The 23,311-nt window shown below is 41.5% G+C and overlaps 1 protein-coding gene across 2 annotated transcripts in view; it reads right to left on the reverse strand.

Annotated features, from left to right (window-relative positions):
* The window catches only part of LOC136876113 (cytochrome P450 9e2), an 86,028-nt gene that overhangs the window by 38,628 nt on the left and 24,089 nt on the right, over window positions 1–23,311 (reverse strand). For both annotated transcript variants that reach the window (XM_067149785.2, XM_067149786.2), the window contains exons 3-4: window positions 23,023–23,160; window positions 12,219–12,430 (exon numbers count right to left, since the gene is read on the reverse strand). In XM_067149785.2, coding sequence (XP_067005886.2) covers window positions 12,219–12,430; window positions 23,023–23,160 — 350 coding nt within the window. The remainder of the gene's footprint in view (window positions 1–12,218; window positions 12,431–23,022; window positions 23,161–23,311) is intronic.

Genomic DNA, 23,311 nt, shown 5'->3' on the forward strand with positions numbered 1-23,311 from the left:
GGTCTGACGTCATCGTACAGGTTGACTGAATTAGCAGACGAAATAACACATAGTGTGCTGTGAGAAGCAGGATACACTTCGCGTATTTCTACTTTACGTTAGTGTCTAGTATGGTTAAATTCGAAGTCTATACATTGGATAATAATCTGAGTGGTATATTTTAGACTTAAAACGAATCCTGCGCAGACAGTGAGGCAGAAAACTTGTAAATGGTGTAGAGTTCCGATGTGCAATAGCACATCGCATACCATACCAAACAAATTGTTTATACATGTTCCAAAGACGCTAAAACTAGGGAGAAATGGATTTTGGCGAGCCGGAGAAATACTGGTGATATATCGGAAAAGTCTACAGTTTATTTTTTTGAAGATTTTAACGTAAGATGAATTTGTTTAAATTTTCAAATCACTTTTCCATGTCAGCTGTTCTAGTGGTAAAACTTTAAATTTTAATGTATGATGCTTTATTTAAATGCTTCAATTACATCTTGGAATATGAAAGTAATAAACAGTGCATTAAATAATGCTGATTATTAAAGTATTCTCCAAACCTAACCTATGTTTTGGGCGATCCATGTCAAGATAATAAATCAAAGGGGTTATGAACCATTTTGACAGCTCTAATTCTACCAATATATCTTGGCATGGGACAGTTATGTATGTCTTTATTGAAGAGCTTAATTGGTAAAGAAATTTAGGCTATATCTAAATACTCTATAATGTAACAAAGAATAGGCGTGTACATCATGAAAGGAAACAACGTGAATTTAACAAATGTATAACTCTACACAAAACCAATGCTTGTCTGTTGGGGTCTTATAAGTTAACAATGCTCAATTATAGTAATTATCATAATATTAATGAAATAAATAACATAATTGCACACAGGTGAAAATAGTGATGTAGGTGTTTAAAATATTATCCAACTTAGCCTAAGTTTTAGGTTATACAAGCCAAGTCAATAAACCGAAGGGTAAAAATACCGCGCGAGTTGGCCGTGCGGTTAGGAGCGCGCAGCTGTGAGCTCGCATCCGGGAGATAGAAGGTTTTGAACCCCACTGCCGGCAGCCCTGAAGATGGTTTTCCGTGGTTTCCCATTTTCACACCAGGCAAATGCTGAGGCTGTACCTAAGGCCACGGCCGCTTTGTTCCCATTCCTAGGCCTTTCCTGTCCCATCATCGCCATAAGACTTATATGTGACGGTGTGACGTAAAGCAAACAGAAAAAAAAAAAGTAAAAGTCACAGCACCCAAAGACATTCCTGTATTGAGCGACTAAAATGTCACCAGGACACTTTTCTTTCCTGATATGCTCAGCTTGTTAAAAGCCAAATGTAATTAATGTTATTGGCTTCACGCCCCGCTAACTACTTCTACGATTTTCGGAGACGCCGATGTGCAGGAATTTAGTCCTGCAGGAGTTCTTTTACGTGCCAGTAAATCTACCGACACGAGGCTGACGTATTTGAACACCTTCAAATACCACCGGACTGAACCAGGATCGAACCTGCCAAGTTGGGGTCACAAGGCCAGCACCTCAACCGTCTGAACCACTCAGCCCAACTTGTGAAAACTAGATGAAGGCATATTTATCTTTATCATGTTTAACTTTTTCCCTCCACAAAGATATTTAATTCTCTTTCATGGGCCCCGGAAGTGGGTAGGCCAGTTGCCCCAACCATAAATATATATTTTTTTCAGAAATGATAGGTTATAGACCTACAGTACTATGATCTTTCTTTCTTTCTTAATCAGTTTATCCTTCAGGGTTGGTTTTCTCTCGGACTCAGCGAGGGATTTCACCTCTACCACTTCAAGGGCAGTGTCCTGGAACGTGAGACTTTGAGTATGGTGATGAAACTGGTGAGGAGGGCCATTACCTCGCCCAGGCGGCCTCACCTGTTATGCTCAACAGGGGCCTTGTTGGAGGATGGGAGGATCGGAAGGGATAGACAAGGAAGAGGGAAGGAAACGGCCGTGGCCTTAGGTGCCTGGAGGAGAAGTAGGAAAACACGAAAAACAACTTCGAGGATGGCTGAGGTGGGATTCGAAACCCTTCTACTCGGTTGACCTCCCGAGGCTGAGTAGACCCCGTTCCAGCCCTCGTACTATTTGTTTTCAACTTTCATGGCAGAGCCGGGAATCGAAACCGGGCCTCGGGGAGTGGCACACATTAACCACTACACCACAGAAGTGGACTAGTACTATAATGCTACCTATATGTTTATGTTAGTGCTAAAATCCGATTTCTTACTTTACTAATGCTGAAAGCCCGAAAATGTAATGTTATTCTTTAATAGGGGAATCAGTCTAGAAGGAAATGTTGAAAGTGATGTGATATCTGTCCAGGTTCGTTGTTATCTTAATACTATGGTTTACAGTACATTGCACGTATATAAAGGACGCCACTTACAAACTTGCTTGTTATCCGCTAATTTCTGCGGCCACAAAAGTCACGAATGATGACATCTACACATGGTAGATTGTCTGACCGTGCTGTTTTGAACCTTTCTTCTGTCATTTTGAAGTTATTCGCGATCATGAATAATACACAATCGGCTTTTAGCAACGGCTGATGCACAACGGCTGGCAGAGCTCCATGCGGTACTGGATCGTGACGTCACAGCGCGCCGCTTACGTCAGAGGCCGTTTCACTCGCCTTGCGGAAAGGCACTATTAAATATGTTTTTAATGGTAGAAAACAAGGCAACATACCACAGTGTAATACGTTTACGTACTATTTCATTGGTGTACTTTTCAAAAAAAATATTTTTGAAAATGATGCATGTTCCCAATTACTGCACATCTCTTTGGTTCTTGCTACATCTCCTCAACTACCTTGCGTCTCCCGACCAGTATATTCTTGGCGGTTGAAAGTGTTATAGTGCGGTTTTAACTACTGTAGTGCCGTTTGATTTGGCTCTACGAGGTATATCAGAAAACACCAGAAAAATGAAAATGTGATCGTATTTTTTTAAATCGAAGATTTTGTGATTGTAATATGTGACGTATGATAGTGAATCAAAATGGCCGGGGTGCGCTTGAGGAACGTTTGACGAATGGAAGCTCATTTTTAAAGTGAAGGTTCAAGATAGTAAAAATCTTCCGGGCTATCATGCCGTGGTCCACCCTTCTCATTTCGTCCAGACGTTTCGACTACTGCTGCGGTAGTCATCTTCTGTGGCGTCGCGTAGGTACTCTCTCCCGCCGTATCATTTATGAAGTATTTCAGTAAAGAAAAGAGTAGGTAAAACAACTGATCGGAAATCTGACAACTAGGTGACTACCCTATTGCAGATCAATAGTGATTGACTGATTGATTGATTGATTGATTGATTGATTGATTGATTGATTGCGACTGCTAGTCGCCAGCGGGATACAGGAGAGATTTTTCTTTTTGCTATTTGCTTTATGTCGCACCGACACAGATATATCTTATGGCGACGATGGGATAGGAAAGGCCTGGGAATGGGAAGGAAGCGGCCGTGGCCTTAATGAAGGTACGCCCCAGCATTTGCCTGGTGTGAAAATGGGAAACCACGGAAAACCATCTTCAGGGCTGCCGACAGTGGGGTTCGAACCCACTATCTCCCAATTACTGGATACTGGCCGCACTTAAGCGACTGCAGCTATCGAGCTCGGTATACAGGAGAGAGTACCTACACGACGCCACATAAGATGACTACCGCAGCAGTAGTCGAAACGTCTGGACGAAATGAGAAGGGTGGACCACGGCATAATAGCGCGGAATATTTTTATTATATTGACACCGGCTGTGAAAGCCTTCATACTTTGATGGTGGTTCAAGTTTGAAAATGTTGCTGAAGGTCAACGTGCGTGGAGGCGTGAGTTTGTAACACAATCTCCAACACGCTTGACAAACACGGCTTTATGATAAGTTTGAGACGCATGATATCACTTGTGATGTGTCCGACTCGTTGGCTGAACCGTCAGCGTACTGGCCTTCGGTTCAGACGGTCCCGGGTTCGATTCCCGGCCGGGTCGGGGATTTTAACCTTAATTGGCCAATTCCATTGGCACAGGGGCTGGGTGTATGTGTTGTCTTCATCATCATTTCATCCTGATCACGACGCGCAGGTCGCCTACGGGAGTCAAATAGAAAGACCTGTACCTGGCGAGCCGAACCCGTCCTGGGATATTCCGGCACTAAAAGCCATACGACATTTCATTTACTTGTGATGTGCAAATGGGAAGATCCGGAAGACCTCGTACAGCTACAAGTCCTGCTTCTTCGGCTGTGCTCTTAGAAAAGTTTGCAACGTCGCCTCAGAAGTCTGCTACACAACAAACGTACTTGTGAGAGAGGGGTTAGCAATGTGAATGCATGACGCATTCCAAGAGCCGCTAAGTGGAAAGTGTACGTACGTGCATACGAAGAGTATTGCACGCATTACGATCCTGATCGCCGAATGGAGTTTTGCAGAACCTGCAGGGACAGAGAAGTGCATTTGAGTTTCCAGCACATTCACCATACTCAACACCTCTGAACTTTTATCTTTGGGGGACCCTGAAGGATGTCGTGTATCATAGGCAACCACCTATACTGAAGGCCCTTCATCAATAAATTACAGCAGCATATGTAGAAATCCCCGCTGACACACAGACCAACGTTGTTCAAGCAACCATTCTCCATTGTGATGTGTGCCTGGCCTCTAACGGCAACCATTTTGAGAATCGAAAGTGCCTGAACAGATGCAGAAAGCTTGTATTAAACCTATGACATATAATTTAGTTCAGTGAATTTGTGTACGTATACATTTTTTGACGGACCCGTATTACTATTAAGTGGGTAAAAAGCCTATAGGAAACTTATGCAAGAGGAAACTGGACTCGGCAAGGTGTCTAATAACATAAAGTGACGAGACGTCCCAATTTGGCTGGGATAATTCCAGTTTTCAGGGTCATGTACCCTTTTCCTCGTCAGGTAAGGCCGGTACGCATGGATATTCTGGTTTTCCCAAGTCACGTCGAATGATCAACCTCATCGAAGCAAATACCGTGTTATAATGCCTCTACTGTCATATAATTTGTTTTATGCTTGATTGGTACAAATGTGGCAGTCGAACGTTTGTTTTCTGTAATAAGTAAAGTATGGATATTCTATGAGGAAACTCAGACTGGCTAGTCTGAAATCATTTTCAATGGTCAAGGCGAATTTGAAATACTGTTGTTTAGAGTCTCATGATTTTTAGAAGGATATATAACTTCTGCAAACAAATCCATAAAAGTATTAGGGGAATGCGAATTCACTTCATGTAAATCACATAGATTACATATGATTTGTAATAGATGAAAATACAACAAAAGTAATCTATAACTGTTAGGTTTTTCAGTCTGCCAAAACTAATTTTGAATGAATACATTTATAAACTACATCAAAAAAACTTATGGTAACAGTATTACACCTGAAAAAAAAATCAAAATTAAAATACGTAAGAATGATATGTTTCGTGGTTCCATCAAATCACACTCGAAATATTTAGAAATCTTTAAAAAATATTTATTTCTGTTTAAGTACTTAAAAACTTGAAATTTATAACTTATCTTAATGAAGTGTGATTTGATAGAACCTGATGAGGTTCTTTAAAGAACGAAACATGTCATTCTTTTTCATGTACAGTGGAACCTCGATATCTCGAATCACGTCGGGAGCTAAATTTTATTTCGACTGATCGAAATGTCGAGATATCGATAATACCATTTTTGAGCATATATAGCGCATAATTCATTCATATTTATCTACGGGTTTATACTGAATGCAGTATCTTTTACAGTATTTAAAATATAGATGGGAATCGGGTAATATGGAATAGTCGGGCAATAAGGAATACCACAATATTTTGCCTGTAAGGTACTGCTCTCACGTGGAAACTCGTCAAATTACAGTAAATGTTCTCATGATGCTTTGTATTCAGTTTCGACATGCTCGTGAGTGAGGTTAGGGCGTGGAGCAAGAATATTTGTTTTTCATATTTGAAAAGCTTTTGCAGGTAATTCTTTTAAAGCTTGTATTAATTACCAAAACTGAGTTTAGTCCTGGGAAATCCAATGTTACATATTGTACAAGAGTAGCTTATATTGCTACACCAGTGTAACTTCCTTGATGTTCAAAGTTTAGGGCATGACGAATTCTTTAATTCAAACATGGTGTGTCGGGATATATGGAATACTGTTTTAGTTTCAAAGTAAAATGACGTTTAAAATTAATTAAAATTAATTGCATTAATCTTGGTATATTATAACATTTAATTACCTATAGATCTCAGTTTCTGCATCTGTGACTTTTGTCACTGAATGAACAAGTGACTGTAAAAAGAAAACTCTGAATAATTAGTGTATACAGATTATCATTTAAGTTAATTACCAATTTTATTCTTTCGATTTTTAAATTTTCTGTACGTCTACCTGTAAGAACGTTCCTTGAATATAACTGAATGAATTTATTGAAGTTGTATTTTAATTTACATATTATTTACCCTACAATTCCATATTAGCCAACTATTCCGTATTACCCACCAAGTGCAACTTTTTGAAAGAAATAATTTTGACGTGAAGACATTAACAATTTACAATTTAAAAATATAGAGAATCTTGGCTAATTATTTGAATTTTCAAACCATATTTATTTATATTTCATAACTGATTTCGGTAAGAAGTTATACTGCCAAAAGTAAATGGTATTCCATATTGTACGACTCTCCTCTACTAACAAACTCGTATTTTACGGCATCGCTTGAATTATGACCCTTATTAAAGTAACTTTTTAGAAGATAGATTATAGTGCATAGAGTGGTGAAACAAGAAACATACCTCCGTTAACACCTTTGGAAAAAAAATCCTTAGTCTCTTCTGTTTTTTACTGTTAACCTTCTTTTCTTCCACATACTTTTCAACAACATTCATTGCTGTGAGAAACACGGTCGTTTATATTCGACTGACTCTGCAGGCCTATGTAGGTCCGAAACCGCGCAGCCAATACTCGTAAATGGAGCTTGTCATCCACGACTTCCGGGGTTGCTTTCGTACGTGACCGGCAATGAATTCACACCCGAGAAACAACGAGGCTTCGCCAATTTTCCGATTACTCGTTGTTTGTTTTTCGGTTCCCATCATATTAGCTCCCAGCATCACTGTAACCATTTCTTTACTTGTTAACTGTTCCTCACAAACCACAAATGCCGTATTGCACAGTCAATGGTGTACAAAATTCAAGTTACAGAGTATTTTTTGCTTCAAGTGAGCAAACGTTTACTTCGATAAATCGAGAAATTCGTGCAACCGAATTTCGAATAATAGAGAAATAAATACACGTGAAGAATAAAACAAACGGCCGGGAAATTGAAGTTACTTCGAGATACTGAAAATTTGAGTAATGGAGGTTCGACTGTAGTTTATAAATTTATTTATTCAAGATTAGTTTTGGCAGGCTGAAAAACCTAACAGTTATAAATTAACTGAGTCGAATCTGAAAAGAGATGGCTACAGATAAAAAAATTATGTAATAGCAAATTACGACGGTTGTACAAATCTGTATGAAGTGAATCACAGTAGCTTGCTCAGTCACTGTGGACTTACTTACTATGACCGTCTTTGCTTATGTCAATACTTTAACTCTGTATTTAACTGTTTATTACTTAACTACTGAAAGGATGCGTGTTAATAAAATGTCTCATACTAATTATTCATTTTAATTAATTACGTCGTTAGCTTCAACAATACAGTGTACAATGACTACTGAGTGAGCGTTGTTTAGACTGCGCTACGTAGAAAGAGAGGGGGTATTGTGGTAGCTGTTTGGCCCCAGATTTGATTCTTAGAAATATAGTAACCTTAAATAAGACCAAAAGTACATCTGGAGAACGAATGAGACGGTTACGGCAGTGTCGAGAACTTAAGCCACCACTACTGGCCTTTTCTGGAAATGGCAAAAGAAAACATTCAAACAGAAGCTGAAAGCGAACTATCTGCCCGGTCAGATCGCACTGTCTCTTGCAATATTGCATCACTCCGGTCAAACAGAACGCGAGCTGACTTGGCGGTGCGATCGAGATCGCGGCGGGCAGTCTTCCGCTTGTAATTTTCCACCGAGTTCGCACAGGCAACAGGCAACACTTGTACGACATACAGCACGCTGATTACAAAGATACGTCGATGAAGGCGGAAACGTGGAAGGTATGTATTTATTAGTTGCTTTATTTGTGTATTTATTTACTAACTTCAACCGAATAAATAAATACCGTAAATAAATAAATAAATAAATAAATGACGCTGTAAATCTAAAATAGGGGCTGCCTGGCCGAGGCGGTAAAAGCGTATTCGGTTCGCCCGGAGGGACATGGGTTCGAATCCCCGTCAGGAAGTCGTAAAATTTAAGAAACGAGATTTCCACTTCCGGAGGTGCATATGGCCCTGAGGTCCACTCAGCCTCCACCAAAAATGAGTAACAGGTTAATTCCTGGGGGCAAAGGTGGCCGGACGCAAAGCTAACCACTCTACCCAATCACGTGCCGATGTTAACAATGGTGGAAGCCTTTACCTTCCACTCCTCCAAGGGCCTTCATGGCCTGTATGGAGGTGACTTTCCTTTGTAAATCTAAAATATGTAAAAAAAAAACAAAAAAAACTGGCCTTCAAATGACATCAGTTCACGGCACTTCTCTCGTTTATTTATTTATTTCATGCACCTATTTTATTTTTAGTTTTGTTTACTTAAAGTGAAAAAATAAATAATTCGTTGGAGAAACTGCTATACGTTTGATTAAAACAAAACAAAAAAAGAACATGAGTTCAGGAAAGACGATATGGAATGAAGTTGGTACGCACTTGGTTGCGACTGCTTTCATACTGCTTCGCCCTGACTTGTCCACATTCTGTCCGCGACGGTTTGCAGTCATTTCATTCCCGTGGACAGTTCGCTTTCTGTTTGACTGAATCTTTAAAGATCAGTGGTTGGTGAGAGCAATTGGATCGTAGACACTGGTTTATTATTTCTAATTACTATACATGATAGACGTTCCACGTAAATAACTCTTTCTAATGTTACTTCTCCGCCTGCCAGTCTCACTATCGCTCGTATTTCCTGTGCAGGGATTTGTGTGTTCTTTGTGTTCCTCAAGTTATCAGAAGCCATGAACAAATTTTGCATGATTGGAGAAACACGTTACAAGTTTCCATTGCCTCTCAAAGTAGGAATATTTCAACACCCATTACGTCCCAACCTGGAAACGAGAGCTCTCCCGAAGGTTAAAGATGTCTCCAAGCCACGGACACCTGCAAATGAGAGCTCTAACCAAAACTAGAAATGTCTCCAAGCCACGAACACCTCCAAATGAGTGCTTCGCCCAAGAGGAAAGATGTCTCCAAGCCACGGACACCTCCAAACGAGAACTCTTCTCAAGAGTAAAGATGTCTCCAAGCCACGGACACCTCCAAACGAGAACTCTTCTCAAGAGTAAAGATGTCTCCAAGCCACGGACTCCTCCATACGAGAGCTATACCCAAGAGTAACGATGTCTCCAAGCCACGGGCACCTCTAAACGAGAGCTATACTGAAGAGTAAAGATGTCTACAAGCCACGGACTCCTCCATACGAGAGCTATACCCAAGAGTAACGATGTCTCCAAGCCACAGACACCTCAAAACGAGAGCTCTACCCAAGAGAGATGATGTATCCAAATCACAGACACCTCCAAACGAGAGCTATACCCAAGAGCAACGATGTCTCCAAGCCACGGGCACCTCTAAACGAGAGCTATACTGAAGAGTAAAGATGTCTACAAGCCACGGACACCTCCAAACTAGAGCTCTACCCAAAAGTAATGATGTATCCAAGCCACGGGCACCTCCAAACGAGAGCTCTAAGCAAGAGTAAAGATATCTCCAAGCCACGGACACCTTTAAACGAGAGCAATACTGAAGAGTAGAGATGTCTCCAAGCCACGGACACCTCCAGTAGGCTCTCAACTTGTAAGCTTGGAGTGGTGACGAAAGGAGTCATGCCACTGCTTCCACTTTCTTGTACAAAGTTCCTCGCTTTCCCCTTTCCTACACTTTTCTCTTCCGATCCCGACACTATTGTGTTAGCGAGCGCTTTCATGTTCCCATCTTTCATGACCTTTCCTTTGCCGATACACCAATCCTTCGAAATGCTGGTCTCTTTCCCTTTCGTTGTACTTCTCTTTAGTCAATAATCACCGCCTCTAGATTTACTGTGACATTTAGATTGAGAAAATACTGTGCAACTGATTCTCAATAAGGTGCGTTGCATATTGAAAAAACCACTGTGTTCTTGCAGTGTATTGGCGCAGTAAACAGTCCTCGCATGAAACCGGTTATGTAACGTAAACAGGAACATGCGACATTTGTAAAACATAAAGCATTGCCACACTATTCCTTACCGCTGAATTACAGAATACGTACTTACAGTGCCAACTACTGTTGCAAAATAAGGTCATTTAATCTTAAAGCCCTATAAATGAGCCTTTTCTTTTCACAGCTATATGGAACACTGTCAGTCATATCCTCCCCAAGGTTCTGTAACACAAAAATATCAGACTTCCTCCATGCAGAAATTATAAATAACTTCAGTTATTTGACATTATCACACTGCTTCTCTCCTTCATATACTGTCCTGCAAAGGATTCCACATAAATCTTTTCTGAAATCATTTCTCGATAAACTTTTCATGGCAGATCGATGCTTTGTCTTGTAGGAAAACTCAACACTATGTACCAGTCTCCTCTACAACTTGTAAAAGATGGTCTTCAAGAAGTTTCTTATAGTCTGTGTTTTTTGTTGTTGGTCTGAGGGAAACAGATACTTGCTTTTCTTCCATAAATGAACATAACACCAGGGACTTTCTCCTTGTTTTCTCTTAGAAAATATCTGCTATTCTCTTCTGAGTTCATGCCGGTGGTATGACTAGCCATCAGGCTCATCCCATCCCTTGAGTCATCCCAGCATTGTCCCATAAGCACTAAGCTTCCTAATTACTATAGTCGTAATACTGAAAGATGCGTTCTGACAGTTCTTAGAGGAAAGTCCGTTTACTGCCTACCTCAGTGGAGAGAAGGGAGTAAGGGATATGGTTGCCATGGAAACGTGGGTGAACCCGCTACAGGTGCCATGGACATAAATCTTCTGGCCGGCTCATGTTGCTTGGAGTTGCCAATCGTCTCACTTCTGAGTTACGTACAGCAGAACAGCGGTCTGAATGAACGAAAAAGTGAGGTGGAAGCGAAGGTAAGGAGAAAGGAATGTAGGAATGTATCAAGACCGTGTAATGGCACGTGCAAAGCTCTTCCCTCAGCCCTGTTTGTCAATACGCTTCTTTTAATATCACGGGTATAGGTCTTCTTTGTCCAGGTGTCAGCTTCTGTCCAAGTAACCTTTTTCCCTGTAAATTTCTTTAACTTCAGAAAATCGTTTACAACAGTAGGTGATCTGATACCGCTGCGTGCTACTTACCAGGAAGATGGTGTCTCTTCTATATGGGCTGTAATCAGTCCCTGATCGAAGTAAAACAGTTAGGACTTCTGACTCATTTAACTTCGGTCCAGACACACAAAATACATCAAGAAGCTCATGTTGCAACTGTAGCCGAGAAGGACTTGAAATAGAAACAGTATTCCTAAGAAGGAAGTGGGGTGATTTTATGTTGCAACAGTATTGGCACTGTAAGTCGGTATGTTCTGTTACTATAATTTACCAATAACAAATAATGTGGCAAAACTACATGTCTCGTAGATATCGTGTGTTCCTATTTATATTGCATAACCGATTTCATGCTAGGATTGATTACTACGCCAGTGCACCGTTAAACCATAGTGGTCTTATCAATATACAAGGGACTTTTTTAAAATGCTATTTATTCGGGGCGTCGACCTAAGAAGATCTTTTGCCCCTACTTTGCACCATATGTTATGATTATGAACCTGTGTGTATTTGGTAATTGCGGTAGTGTAAAGTGTTGAATGTGAGGAAAGGAACATTAAGGACGACACAAACACCTAGTCCCCATGCCAGGGATATTAACAATATGCAATTAAAAAACCTTGACCAGGCCGGGAATTGAATCCGGGGCCGCCAGGTGACAGACGGGCACGTTGCCCCCTACACCGCGGGGCCGGACTTCAACGCAGCTTACTTCATTATTCATGACGAGCCTCAGACTTACACATAATTCCTTGAACCACTTACCTCCGCTAATTTAGGCATGATGACGTACAGCATCATAACAAGTGACTTAATTTTTGTCATTGTGGTTATCTCTTTTCCCATCAGATAGAATTCATTTTTGGGCTGCTTCAGGGAGTCACACTTCACTCCAAATGCTGATGTTGCGATGACATCCGTGGCGAATCTTGTGAAGAAGTCTTTCATTTCAATCGTCAAAACAGTATCAGGGCCACCTGTAAATATAGACATTTCGTTTATTTATTTATTTATTTATTTATTTATTTATTTATTTATTTATTTATTTATTTATTTATCCAGAATATAATAGAATACTCCCATCCCCCAGTTTCGGATCACCTGAAACCTTAGGGGGAGTAAATCTTTATTTTAATCCAAAACGTGTTGTGATACATGAATTCTTCTCCTTATTACTATTGGTTTATCTATTACTACATTACAATTAAACTTAATATTTCCACCCAATTTCTATATCGTAGTTTTTAAAATTTATTTGTGCATTTATTTATTGTGTCCCAGATGTTATCGGACGTATATAGTCTAGAGCAACATGTATCTTACCCTCCCTAAGTTGTATTAGTGATTACTTTTGTGTCATAAGTCTTTATAGAATTATCCTACAATTAAAATATAGACTGCCTGACAAAAAACATTACACACCCAGAAAGAGTGGTTAGCGTATGATGCTTCATTTGACAATCGTTTGAAATGTATTATACATATAAGTGTAATTAGAAAAATATAAACACATTTATATACATGGTTATAGAGTATTTACAGACTAACTAGGAGAGACACGACACACGCACACGCACACGCACACGCACACGCACACACACACACACACACACACACACACACACACACACACACACACACACAGACACACAAAACTGCAGGTTCTGAGATTTCATCACAAGCTGATGTCAAGTCCTTCCAGCCAAGTGAGTGCCGTAGGGGTTACTTGATGTAGATCCTCCATAGGCCCATCGAATGCTCGTAGAGGACATTTTTCACAATGTGGCTGATGGTTTGCACTTCAGCACCACAGTTGCAGGAAGGAGACTCCAACCACCCCCATTGGTGTAGTGCAGAAGCAGTTCTTCCAACGCCGCAGCGTATCCTGTTTAATCTAGTCCAGATGGTGCGTGGGAGGTTGAACCCAGGAGGTTTTGCTGTTGGGTCATCAATGTTGCTTAGATCACGTGGGTGTAATCTGGTCCATTCTTTCTTCCATGCTTCGTCAGGTCTAAAAGGTATGTCAGTTAGTTCCCTGGCCGTCTTCCAGGCAGGTTTCCGGGAATTCAGTCTCGCAACGGCGTTTTCTTCTGTATCCTGGTGGATGGGAAGTGAGCTGTTCATCATCACCTTAGTCCATAATCTGACAAGGGCATTTTGTCGTCTGATGTGAGGAGGTTGAATGTGGCCGAGTACGGGTAACCACTATACAGGAGTGGAGTGCAGGGTGCCAGATATGATTCTCATTGTATAACGCAGGTGGACATCGACCAGACGAGTATGAGAACTATTCAGCCATACAGCAGAACAGTATTCAGCTGAAGAATATACTAGTGCTAAAGCAGTTGTTCGCAGTGAATTTGCATCTGCACCCCATGATGTTCCAGCTAGTCTACCCAGAAGGTTGTTACGACTTTTCAGTTTAGCTGCCAGTTTCTTAAGGTGATGGCGGTAGGTTAGGGATCTATCTAAAGTTATACCGAGGCGTTTGGGGGTACCATTACACCGCAGTGTGTGATTTCTGAACCTGATTGTCGGTTGTTAGTTTGCATTCCTGTTACCGAGGTGAAACGTAGCTACTTCTGTCTTTAGAGGGCTAGGTGTCAATCGCCACTTTGTGAAATAACCGTCCATCTTCTCAAGGTCCTGGGGTAGGATTTCTTCAGCTTCACTGAAGTCTGCTCTTTGTATGGTGATGTTGATGTCATCTGCATAGATGAACTTGCGAGATGTGGTTTCTGGAAGGTCATGTATGTATAAATTGATGAGAATTGGAGACAGCACTGAAGCATGTGGCAAACCATTGTTGAGTTTGTGGAAACGACTGCGAACATGTTCTGTATGAACCTGGAAAAATCTATTTCCCAGCATATTTTTTATTAGAGTGAAGATCCTGAGACATGGCATTGCTCTGCTGAGTTTCAGGAGGAGGCCTTCTTTCCAGACTGTGTCATAGGCGGCGGCAAGATCGAGGAACACAGAGACACTTTTCTTCTTCCTCTTAAATCCATTTTCTATAAAGGAAGTCAAAGCGAGCAACTGATCGCTGCAGTCACGACCATAACGAAAACCAGCTTGCTCAATCGGAATGAGGAATTCAATCGTAGGAACTATCCTGTTAAGAATCAGTCTTTCCAGAAGCTTGTAAGTTACGCTTAGTAGGGCTATTGGTCTGTAGCTTTGGGGTAATTTGGGATCCTTGCCTGGTTTCAAGATAGCGATAATTTTAGTTTTCTTAAACAGGGGAGGCAGTCGGCCAGACTGCATAACATTACTAAAGAAAGAGGAAAGCCAGCGCTTGATTGCTGGACCACAGTTCTTTAAAAGTTCTGGGAATATGCCATCAAGTCCGGCAGCTTTACCACTACGAAGGGAGTCGAGACCATTTTGTATCTCTTCTGAGGAAAACGGACTTGAATATTGGTCATTTGGTTGGATTTCTTCTTTTCTCTGCCTTAGTTCCAACTTAACTTGCTTTGTGAATTTCTTATTCCCCGGAGCCCGTGATACAGAGACCAGGTGGTTTGCTATAGTTTCCACATTAATGGAGGTCTGCATCCTCAGTGGTGTGGAAGTTGGATCTAGTTTACGGATGAGTGACCACGCTTTTCTACTAGAGTGTGTGAAGTTGAGATCTTGTACTGTTGTTATCCACTTCTCTCTTCTAGCATTATCTAGAGATTTCAGAAGTTCAGTTGCTTTATCAAAAATGGCTTTCACGGCCGCAGATATTACAATCACATGAATAGAACCAGCTTTTGGTATTCAGCAAACAAGCGACTTGTTTCCTTGTTCCAACCAGGTATGTAATCCTTCCGATAGCCACGAAGAATGGTTATTTTCGCAGCTGATTTTATTAGCCCAACAAACCTCCAGAAATTTTCTGGCGTTGGAGCTATCCACCTAATGTTGGCATCTGTGTGCAAAGCATATGTCTTCCAGTCAGCTTTCTGGAAGTTCCATCTAGGTATGGGTACTGCCTAATAACAGGGATCTGAAGACCAACTCTATAGATTATGGGTTTGTGTTGGCTCCGAGGGAAATTGTTCAGTATCTGCCTCTGTATTGAGGTAGTTGTCATAAGGTTATGCGAGGCAAAATAGAGATCTGGCGAATAGTCGCCGTTAGAAGGAGTGGTTGAAAGTGAATGACGCTACAAATACTAAAAGACCATGTGCCTTTATTGAACTGATTAAAATATGGGATGGAAGAGACAAGGCCGTTGGCAGTTACAGGTGGAATGTTTGTGCCACGTCAGTAGGGTGTCGTACCCCCTTGACGGTACAGCAATACGTCACAGACATTCTGCTTCCGCACATACTGCCCGTAATGGAACAGCGCCCTGGAACAATGTTCCAATAACGCAATGCAGACTTTGGATCATCTTCTGAGGCAAGTTCGTCCACAGTTGTTGCAGCTGTCCTTCCAGATCCCGCAGGTTGGTACTGGGACGGAGTCCCCTTCCAATCCCATCCCACACGAGTTCAATGATGGAGGGGGGTCCGGGGATCTTGCTGGCCACGGGAGGGCCTCCGCATGTTCTAGGCAGTCCATAGACACACGTGCTTTGTGTAGACGTGCATTACGTTATTGGAACATCGTTCCAGGGTGCTGTTCCATTACGGGCAGTATGTGCGGAAGCAGAATGTCTGTGACGTATTGCTGTACCGTCAAAGTCTGCCGAAGCACTACTAGAGGTGACCTGAAAGCATATCCTATGGCTCCCCACACCATGATGCCAGGGATTACTAATGTGTGCCTTTCCATAATATGGGCAGGGTCTGCCCTCTGCCCTCGACGCCACCAAACCCGTACACGATGGTCATCGGAGGTTATGGAGAAGAGGGACTCATCACTGAACATGATGCGATGCGAGTCGTCCTCTGTCCATTAGTGATGGGACATTCGATTCATTTTACTGAATCGATTCATTTGATTCCGTTCACGTTACTGAATCGATACAGTGATCCGATTCACGGCACATTAGGGTCACCACTCCTACTGCATCTGTGTAGTATGTAATGGTAAGACAGCAGCAGCAGCATTCATTGTTCGCTGCTGCCATCTGGTCTTCATACTATGAACTCCTTTCTTAGAAACAAAATGCAAGTCACACTAATACATCCAAGGTTTCCGGCGACGCAGGATGGGAAATGTCTTGGATTAGGAAGGTAGCAGCCATGGCCTTAATTAAGGTACAGTCCCAGGATTTCCTGGTGTAAAAATGGGGAAACTACGGAAAAATATCTTAACGGCTGCCGACGGTGGGATTCGAACCCACATCCCCCGAATGCAAGCGCATAGCTACGCGATACTAACCGCACGTCCAACTCGCTAAGTCGTTTTTCAAAATATGTACTGTATTTTTCTATCAGCAGAGGATTTTTTTTAATCGTCATATTTTGTATAGGCTACCCGAGATGTACAGTAGCCCACTGGTTTTCTGATTCAACATACTGTTGGTTTTAAGTTATTGCGTCAGTCGGCTCACTTACGGTTCACATATTATTGAAGTCTTGTGCAACGATGTAACATACGAACTGAAACAATACTGAGCTGTTCTTCCCAATATAAAACAGGTACTTTTGAGTGGTCATAAGCATGACTCATAGTCATAGGGCAGGCTAGAGTCGAGTTTAATTACTTGCCAAATGTCAACTATGTTACAATACTAAGATTCATTGAACTAATGAATAGTATAACCTAATAGCCTACTTACTTACTAGCTACTTTAGAATTATGTTTTGACTACCTTTTTAACACTGAAAATAAACCCATCTATTATTATTATTATTATTTATTTTTTTGCTAGTTGCTTTACGTCGCACCGACACAGATAGGTCTTATGGCGACGATGGGACAGGGAAGGGCTAGGAATGGGAAAGAAGCGGCCGTGGCCTTAATTAAGGTACAGCCCCAGCATTTGCCTGGTGTGACAATGGGAAACCACGGAAAACCATTTTCAGGGCTGCCGACAGTGGGGTTCGAACCCACTATCTCCCGAATACTGCCATCTATTATTTAAACCTCCCTATAAGAAGAGGACAGTGAATGCAAGTGGGTATTATTTTTATTATTTTCAAATGAGCTGAGCTCGGGAGTCCATTTAGCGTACGATTCTTCCAGTGCACCATGGTTCTGTATGTAATGCTTTAGAGGAAGCCCGGCTCTCCGCCAGTGTCCACTGTCCAGTGTACCGATAAGGAGCGGTGTGTATCTTGTGTCTCACTGAGCCGTGCTCGTTCACGATTCTTTCGGTGTGCTATGGCTCACTGTATGTCTTGCTGCAGCGGAAGCTCGGCTCTCCGCCACCCGCCAGTGTCTAGTGAGCCGATAAGGAGCCGTGTGTATCTTGTGTCTCACTAAGCTGCGCTCGTTCACGATTCTTTCGATGTGCCATGAATCACTGTCTCGCTGCAACGGAAGCTCGGCTCCTCGTCAACGTCCAGTGAGTGCGCCACTCAGCACTGTCCGCTGTAGTGATGGGACATTCGATTCATTTTACTGAATCGATTCATTTGATTCCGTTCACGTTACTGAATCGATACAGTGATCCGATTCACGGCTCATTGGTCACCGCTCCTACTGCATCTGTGTAGTATGTGCTGGTAAGACAGCAGCAACAGCATTCAGTGCTCGCAGCTGCCACCTGGTCTTCATACTATGAACTCCTTTCTTAGAAAAAATGCTAGTTACTCTAATACATCGAAGGTTTCCGGTGACGCAGGGTGGGAAAGGTTAGGATTAGGAAGGTAGCAGCCATGACCTGAATTAAGGTACAGTCCCAGCATTTCCTGGTGTGAAAATGGGGAAACTACGGAAAAACCATCTTAACGGCTGCCGACGGTGGGATTCGAACCCACCATCCCCCGAATGCAAGCGCATAGCCACGCGATATTAACCGCACGACAACTCGCTCAGTCATTTTTTAAAAAAAAGTATTTTTCTATCAGCTGAGGATTTTTTTTAATAGTCATATTTTGTATAGGCTACCCGAGATGTACAGTAGCCCGCTGGTTTTCTGATTCAACATACTGTTATTGCGTCTGTCCACATATGATTGAAGTCTTGTGCAACGATGTGACATATGAACTGAGAGAATACTGAGCCGTTCTTCCCAATATAAAACAGGTACTTTTGAGTGGTCATGAGCATGACTCAGTCATAGGGCAGGCTAGAGTCGAGTTTAATTGTCAAATGTCAACTAAGTTATAATACTAAGATTCATTAAACTAATAAATAGTATAACCTAATAGCCTACCTACTTACTAGCTACTTCAGAATTATGTTGTGACTACCTTTTTAACACTGCAAATAAATCCATCTATTATTTAAACCTCCCTGTAAGAAGAGGACAGTGAATGCAAATGGGTATTATTTTCAAATGAGCTGAGCTCGAGAGTCCATTATAGCATGCGATTCTTTCAGTGTAGCATGGCTCACTGTATGTCTCGCTGCAGTGAGCCGATAAGGAGCTGTGTGTATCTTGTGTCTCACTGAGCCGCGCTCGTTCACGATTCTTTCGATGTGCCATGGCTCACTGTATGTCTCGCTGCTGCGGAAGCTCGGCTCTCCGCGTGTCCAGTGAGCCGATGAGCCGTGTGTATCATGTGTCTCACTGAGCCGCGCTCGTTCACGATTCTTTCGATGTGCCATGATTCACTGATTCACTGTCTCGCTGCAGCGGAAGCTCGGCTCCCCGTCAACATCCAGTGAGTGCGCCACTCAGCACTGTCCGCTGGGAGTAAGCTGAATCGTGTGCCGTGAGCTCGCCGTTCCTGTGAATCGATTCACTCGGACACTTGAATGAATCGATGCACTGCTTCGAATCATGCACTCAGTAGCCAACACTACTGTCCATGCCTCACAGGCAAGGCACCACTTCAAACGCAGGCGTTGGTGTTCTGGTGTCAATGGCAACCGACACATGGAGCAGCAGGTATAAAAATTAAAATAGACATGAATTAATGAGGATCTTACAGGCATCGTACCAGATAACCTGACACCATCAAAAGCTATTTTTTAAATGATCGGAAATTCCCAAAATTTTGTGAGGAGGTTCAACTGGGAGGAGGTTGTTGAAATTGGGGCTCAGGTGCAAACAAGCAGAAATGTTTGAGTTACGGTATTATGGAGGTAATCTCTATTAATGATTTGGTGTAGCGGGGTGTATCTAAATGCAATATTCAAATTCTTAGGAATGATAGAAGACAAAACATATAATCTTATTAAATAACTATAGGTCGGAAATCAATTGCTGAATTACATTTTGAAGTAGTTCTCTAGGGAGCAGGCGTTACTTGCTCCGCTCGAGACGGCTGGCTACCGCGTGGGAAGAGAGCAGCGGCCTGGCGGGTTGCATACCGTGGCGATACTTGCAGTAACGGCACGGATATGTTACAACAACAATAATAATAATAATAATAATAATAATAATAATAATAATAATAATAATAATAATAATAATAATTTGGCATTACAACGCTGTAGTAAAAACAGAATGCGTGTACCTATGAAAGCCAATGCCTCTCAATGAATTACAAGTTGGAGAAGCTGGAGCTCCTAGAAAGAAGAATAATACGGAAAATCATGGGCTCAGTCCAGACTGAAACCGGCTGGAAACTTCACAACAACAACAGTGAAGTTACAAAATGTGGTGAAAATTTCATAGATTATCATTTCTGGACAATTGTACAGAATGAACAAAACTAGACTAATCAAAAAGTTATTCAACTACCTGTGCAATAAGAAAACAACAACGGCATGGATTAAGGAAGTTAGAGAAGTCAAACATCCAGGAAGTTTAGATTATAGACAGGAAAACGTTTCGGACCATGATTCAAAATTCAAAGGGTTTCAGGTTGAAAGAACTGCAAAGACGAAAAGAGCTTGGTCGGATGAACAGAAGAAACAGCATAGCGCCCTGATGAAGGAATACTGGAGGAAGAGGAAACTTCAGACAACTTCCTCTCCATGCTCGCTCAGATGCTCTCGTTCCTCACCAGCGGGGAACAAACTGGCTCCGAAGTTGTTTCGCTCTGTGTTGACATTAGCTGTTGTAGAGTGTGCGCAACACCAAGTACCCAACTGATGAGCTCTTCCTTGGATTCAGTTGGAGTCTCATACAGTCTCTCGCTCTGGTCTAAACGAATGAAAAGGTACTGCGTGTTGTCACAGTACAGACATAGGATTCTGACATCATGGCGTGTTTAACAGAATATGTAATATCCATGGCTTATGGAGAATAAATTACGGTACAGTTTATGATTGCCTGGGTTCATAATTCTTTTCAGACCCATGACTGTTTACCAATAAACGTTCGTTTCGGACTCTTCAGTCATGTAGGATGCTAAATGGTTTATTTTGTCACCTATTCAATACATATAAAATATTTTACATTTAGGAATTTATTTTAATTCCGCTTGAGACATGTTTCGCCCTTCATTGAGGGCATCATCAGTCAAATTACCTTCTCAATGCAAAAATCAGGTACCTGATAAGCATTTAACATGCACAATTCCCTCATTGTAATGTGTATTAATTTGTGCATGTTAAATGCTAATCAGGTACCTGATTTTTGCCTTGAGAAGGTAATTTGACTGATAATGCCCTCAATGAAGGGCGAAACATGTCTCAAGGGGAATTAAAATAAATTCCTAAATGTAAAATATTTTATATTTAATGAATAGGTGACAAAATAAACCATTTAGCATCCTACATTCAGTATCTTCAATACGGGTAACAATGATTTGTATCACTCTTCAATCATCTCTAGAAGTTGGAGTAATGAATTTTGTTACACCCTGTATAAAAATTAAAATACACCACGCGCGCAACTTTCAGGCACCCTATAAACTTGATTCTAGAAGATCTCATACGCGCACAAACTCTACAAAAATAGAAAATTCCCGAAACTCACCGAGTAGTCGAGCTGAGGGCTCGAAATCAGGACCCATAAACAAAAAAAGTAAGTACGTGAACGTCAGATTTCCTTTCTCGGCCAGTAGGAGAATTTTTTAATCCAAAATTAGCCTTTAAGATATATTGAAACTACGTGTTTAGGATCAAAGCTCATGTATTGATACTATCCTACTGAATGTATGCCCTATAATGTCAAGAACACTATGGACCTGGTTCACCAGTTTATTAATATTATCGTGTAACACGATCTATTTAATTGGTAATATATATATATATATATATATATATATATATATATATATATATATCACTGAATTTATTTCTTAAAATTTACTGCAATTAGTAGACTTCGTTATTTTATAGGTTGTCTACCTGACAGGACCCACTTCATGCGGTGACTGTAGCAAGTGCTCTTTATATAGTGTGGGCAATATAAAGCTCGCCAGGAAAATATTGATAAGGTTGACGTGGAATTGACCCTTGTTAATGAGCAGGAGAACTGCCCATTACATGAAATGCTGGAAACCGTGATTTCGATGCACCAATCGGTTGCTGTCAGATGTCTGCGCGTGCGCATCTTCCGCATGTCCCGAGCATGTCGCTGTTTCATTACGTGTGTGTGAGTAAGAGGATCAGACGTGTTTAGTGACCAGTTAAATGCAACACAAAATAGTGCTCGCGATAAAACAGCGCGTTTTCATTGTCGAGTGTTATGCGAACCAGGATTCTTGGAAAACCTGTGCGGAACTGTTTGCGCAAGTGTTTAAAACTGGAAATGTTTTGACAAAACCTCCAGCAAAGTCTGCAATGCAAAACTTGGTGGCAAAATGGCGTGAAACGGGCTCTGTAGCGAACATAAATCGTAACTATCCGAAAAGAGTTCGAACACCAGAAAACATTGCTCGAGTGAAGGACAACCTGGAACGAAGTCCGACAAAAACTCAACGCCGTTTATCTGTGCAAGCAGGAATTAAGAGATCTTCGTGTCGAAACATGATCAAAAACGGCCTGCATCTGTACCCTTACAAATTTACTGTTATGCATGCATTAAAGTTTCCAGACGAACCTTCGCGTGTTGAGTTCTGCCGGTGGCTTCTGAGTGAAGTGGAGTCAGGACTTTTGGATCCTCAGTTTTTCACTTCTTCAGATGAAGCGATTTCCAGCATTTTCATGTGATGTTCATTGTATTTTCCGGAACAGTTTTTGCCCACCTGGTACCTTCTAAACCGGGCGAGTTGGCCGTGCGCGTAGAGGCGCGCGGCTGTGAGCTTGCATCCGGGAGATAGTAGGTTCGAATCCCACTATCGGCAGCCCTGAAAATGGTTTTCCGTGGTTTCCCATTTTTACACCAGGCAAATGCTGGGGCTGTACCTTAATAAAGGCCACGGCCACTTCCTTCCAACTCCTAGGCCTTTCCTATCCCATCGTCGCCATAAGACCTATCTGTGTCGGTGCGACGTAAAGCCCCTAGCAAAAAAAGAAAAAAGAAAAAGGTACCTTCTAATACTGCAGTAGGACACTGTGTTAACAAATAAGTGTGTGTCGTCTTCTCAAGTCTTATACTGCTGCTGTTATCTCCTTATTACTAAGCAAATTATAAGTGTTGTGAGATTTTAACGATTTCACTTGAATAGACTTAGAAACTCACCTGGTTGTTCTCGACAACGCTCTTCTAGGTATTCTCTCGTCTGCCGTCCACACTCTGAAATAAGCAGAAACATCGCCTTCATCTTGCTGGAGGTAAACGCGGGACTCAGAGTAGATCTCATATCCCTCCAGCGTTTATCTGTAAGAGAAGCAATAGGAAACTGTTATTATCCAATCATTCAAATAACAATGTATTATTATTAGTATTATTATTATTATTATTATTATTATTATTATTATTATTATCTACGGTACATACAACAGTATCAACTGCCACATAATCACGCAAT

The sequence above is a fragment of the Anabrus simplex genome, chromosome 6 (genome assembly GCF_040414725.1).
Source record: "Anabrus simplex isolate iqAnaSimp1 chromosome 6, ASM4041472v1, whole genome shotgun sequence".
In the NCBI taxonomy this organism is placed as follows: domain Eukaryota; kingdom Metazoa; phylum Arthropoda; class Insecta; order Orthoptera; family Tettigoniidae; genus Anabrus; species Anabrus simplex.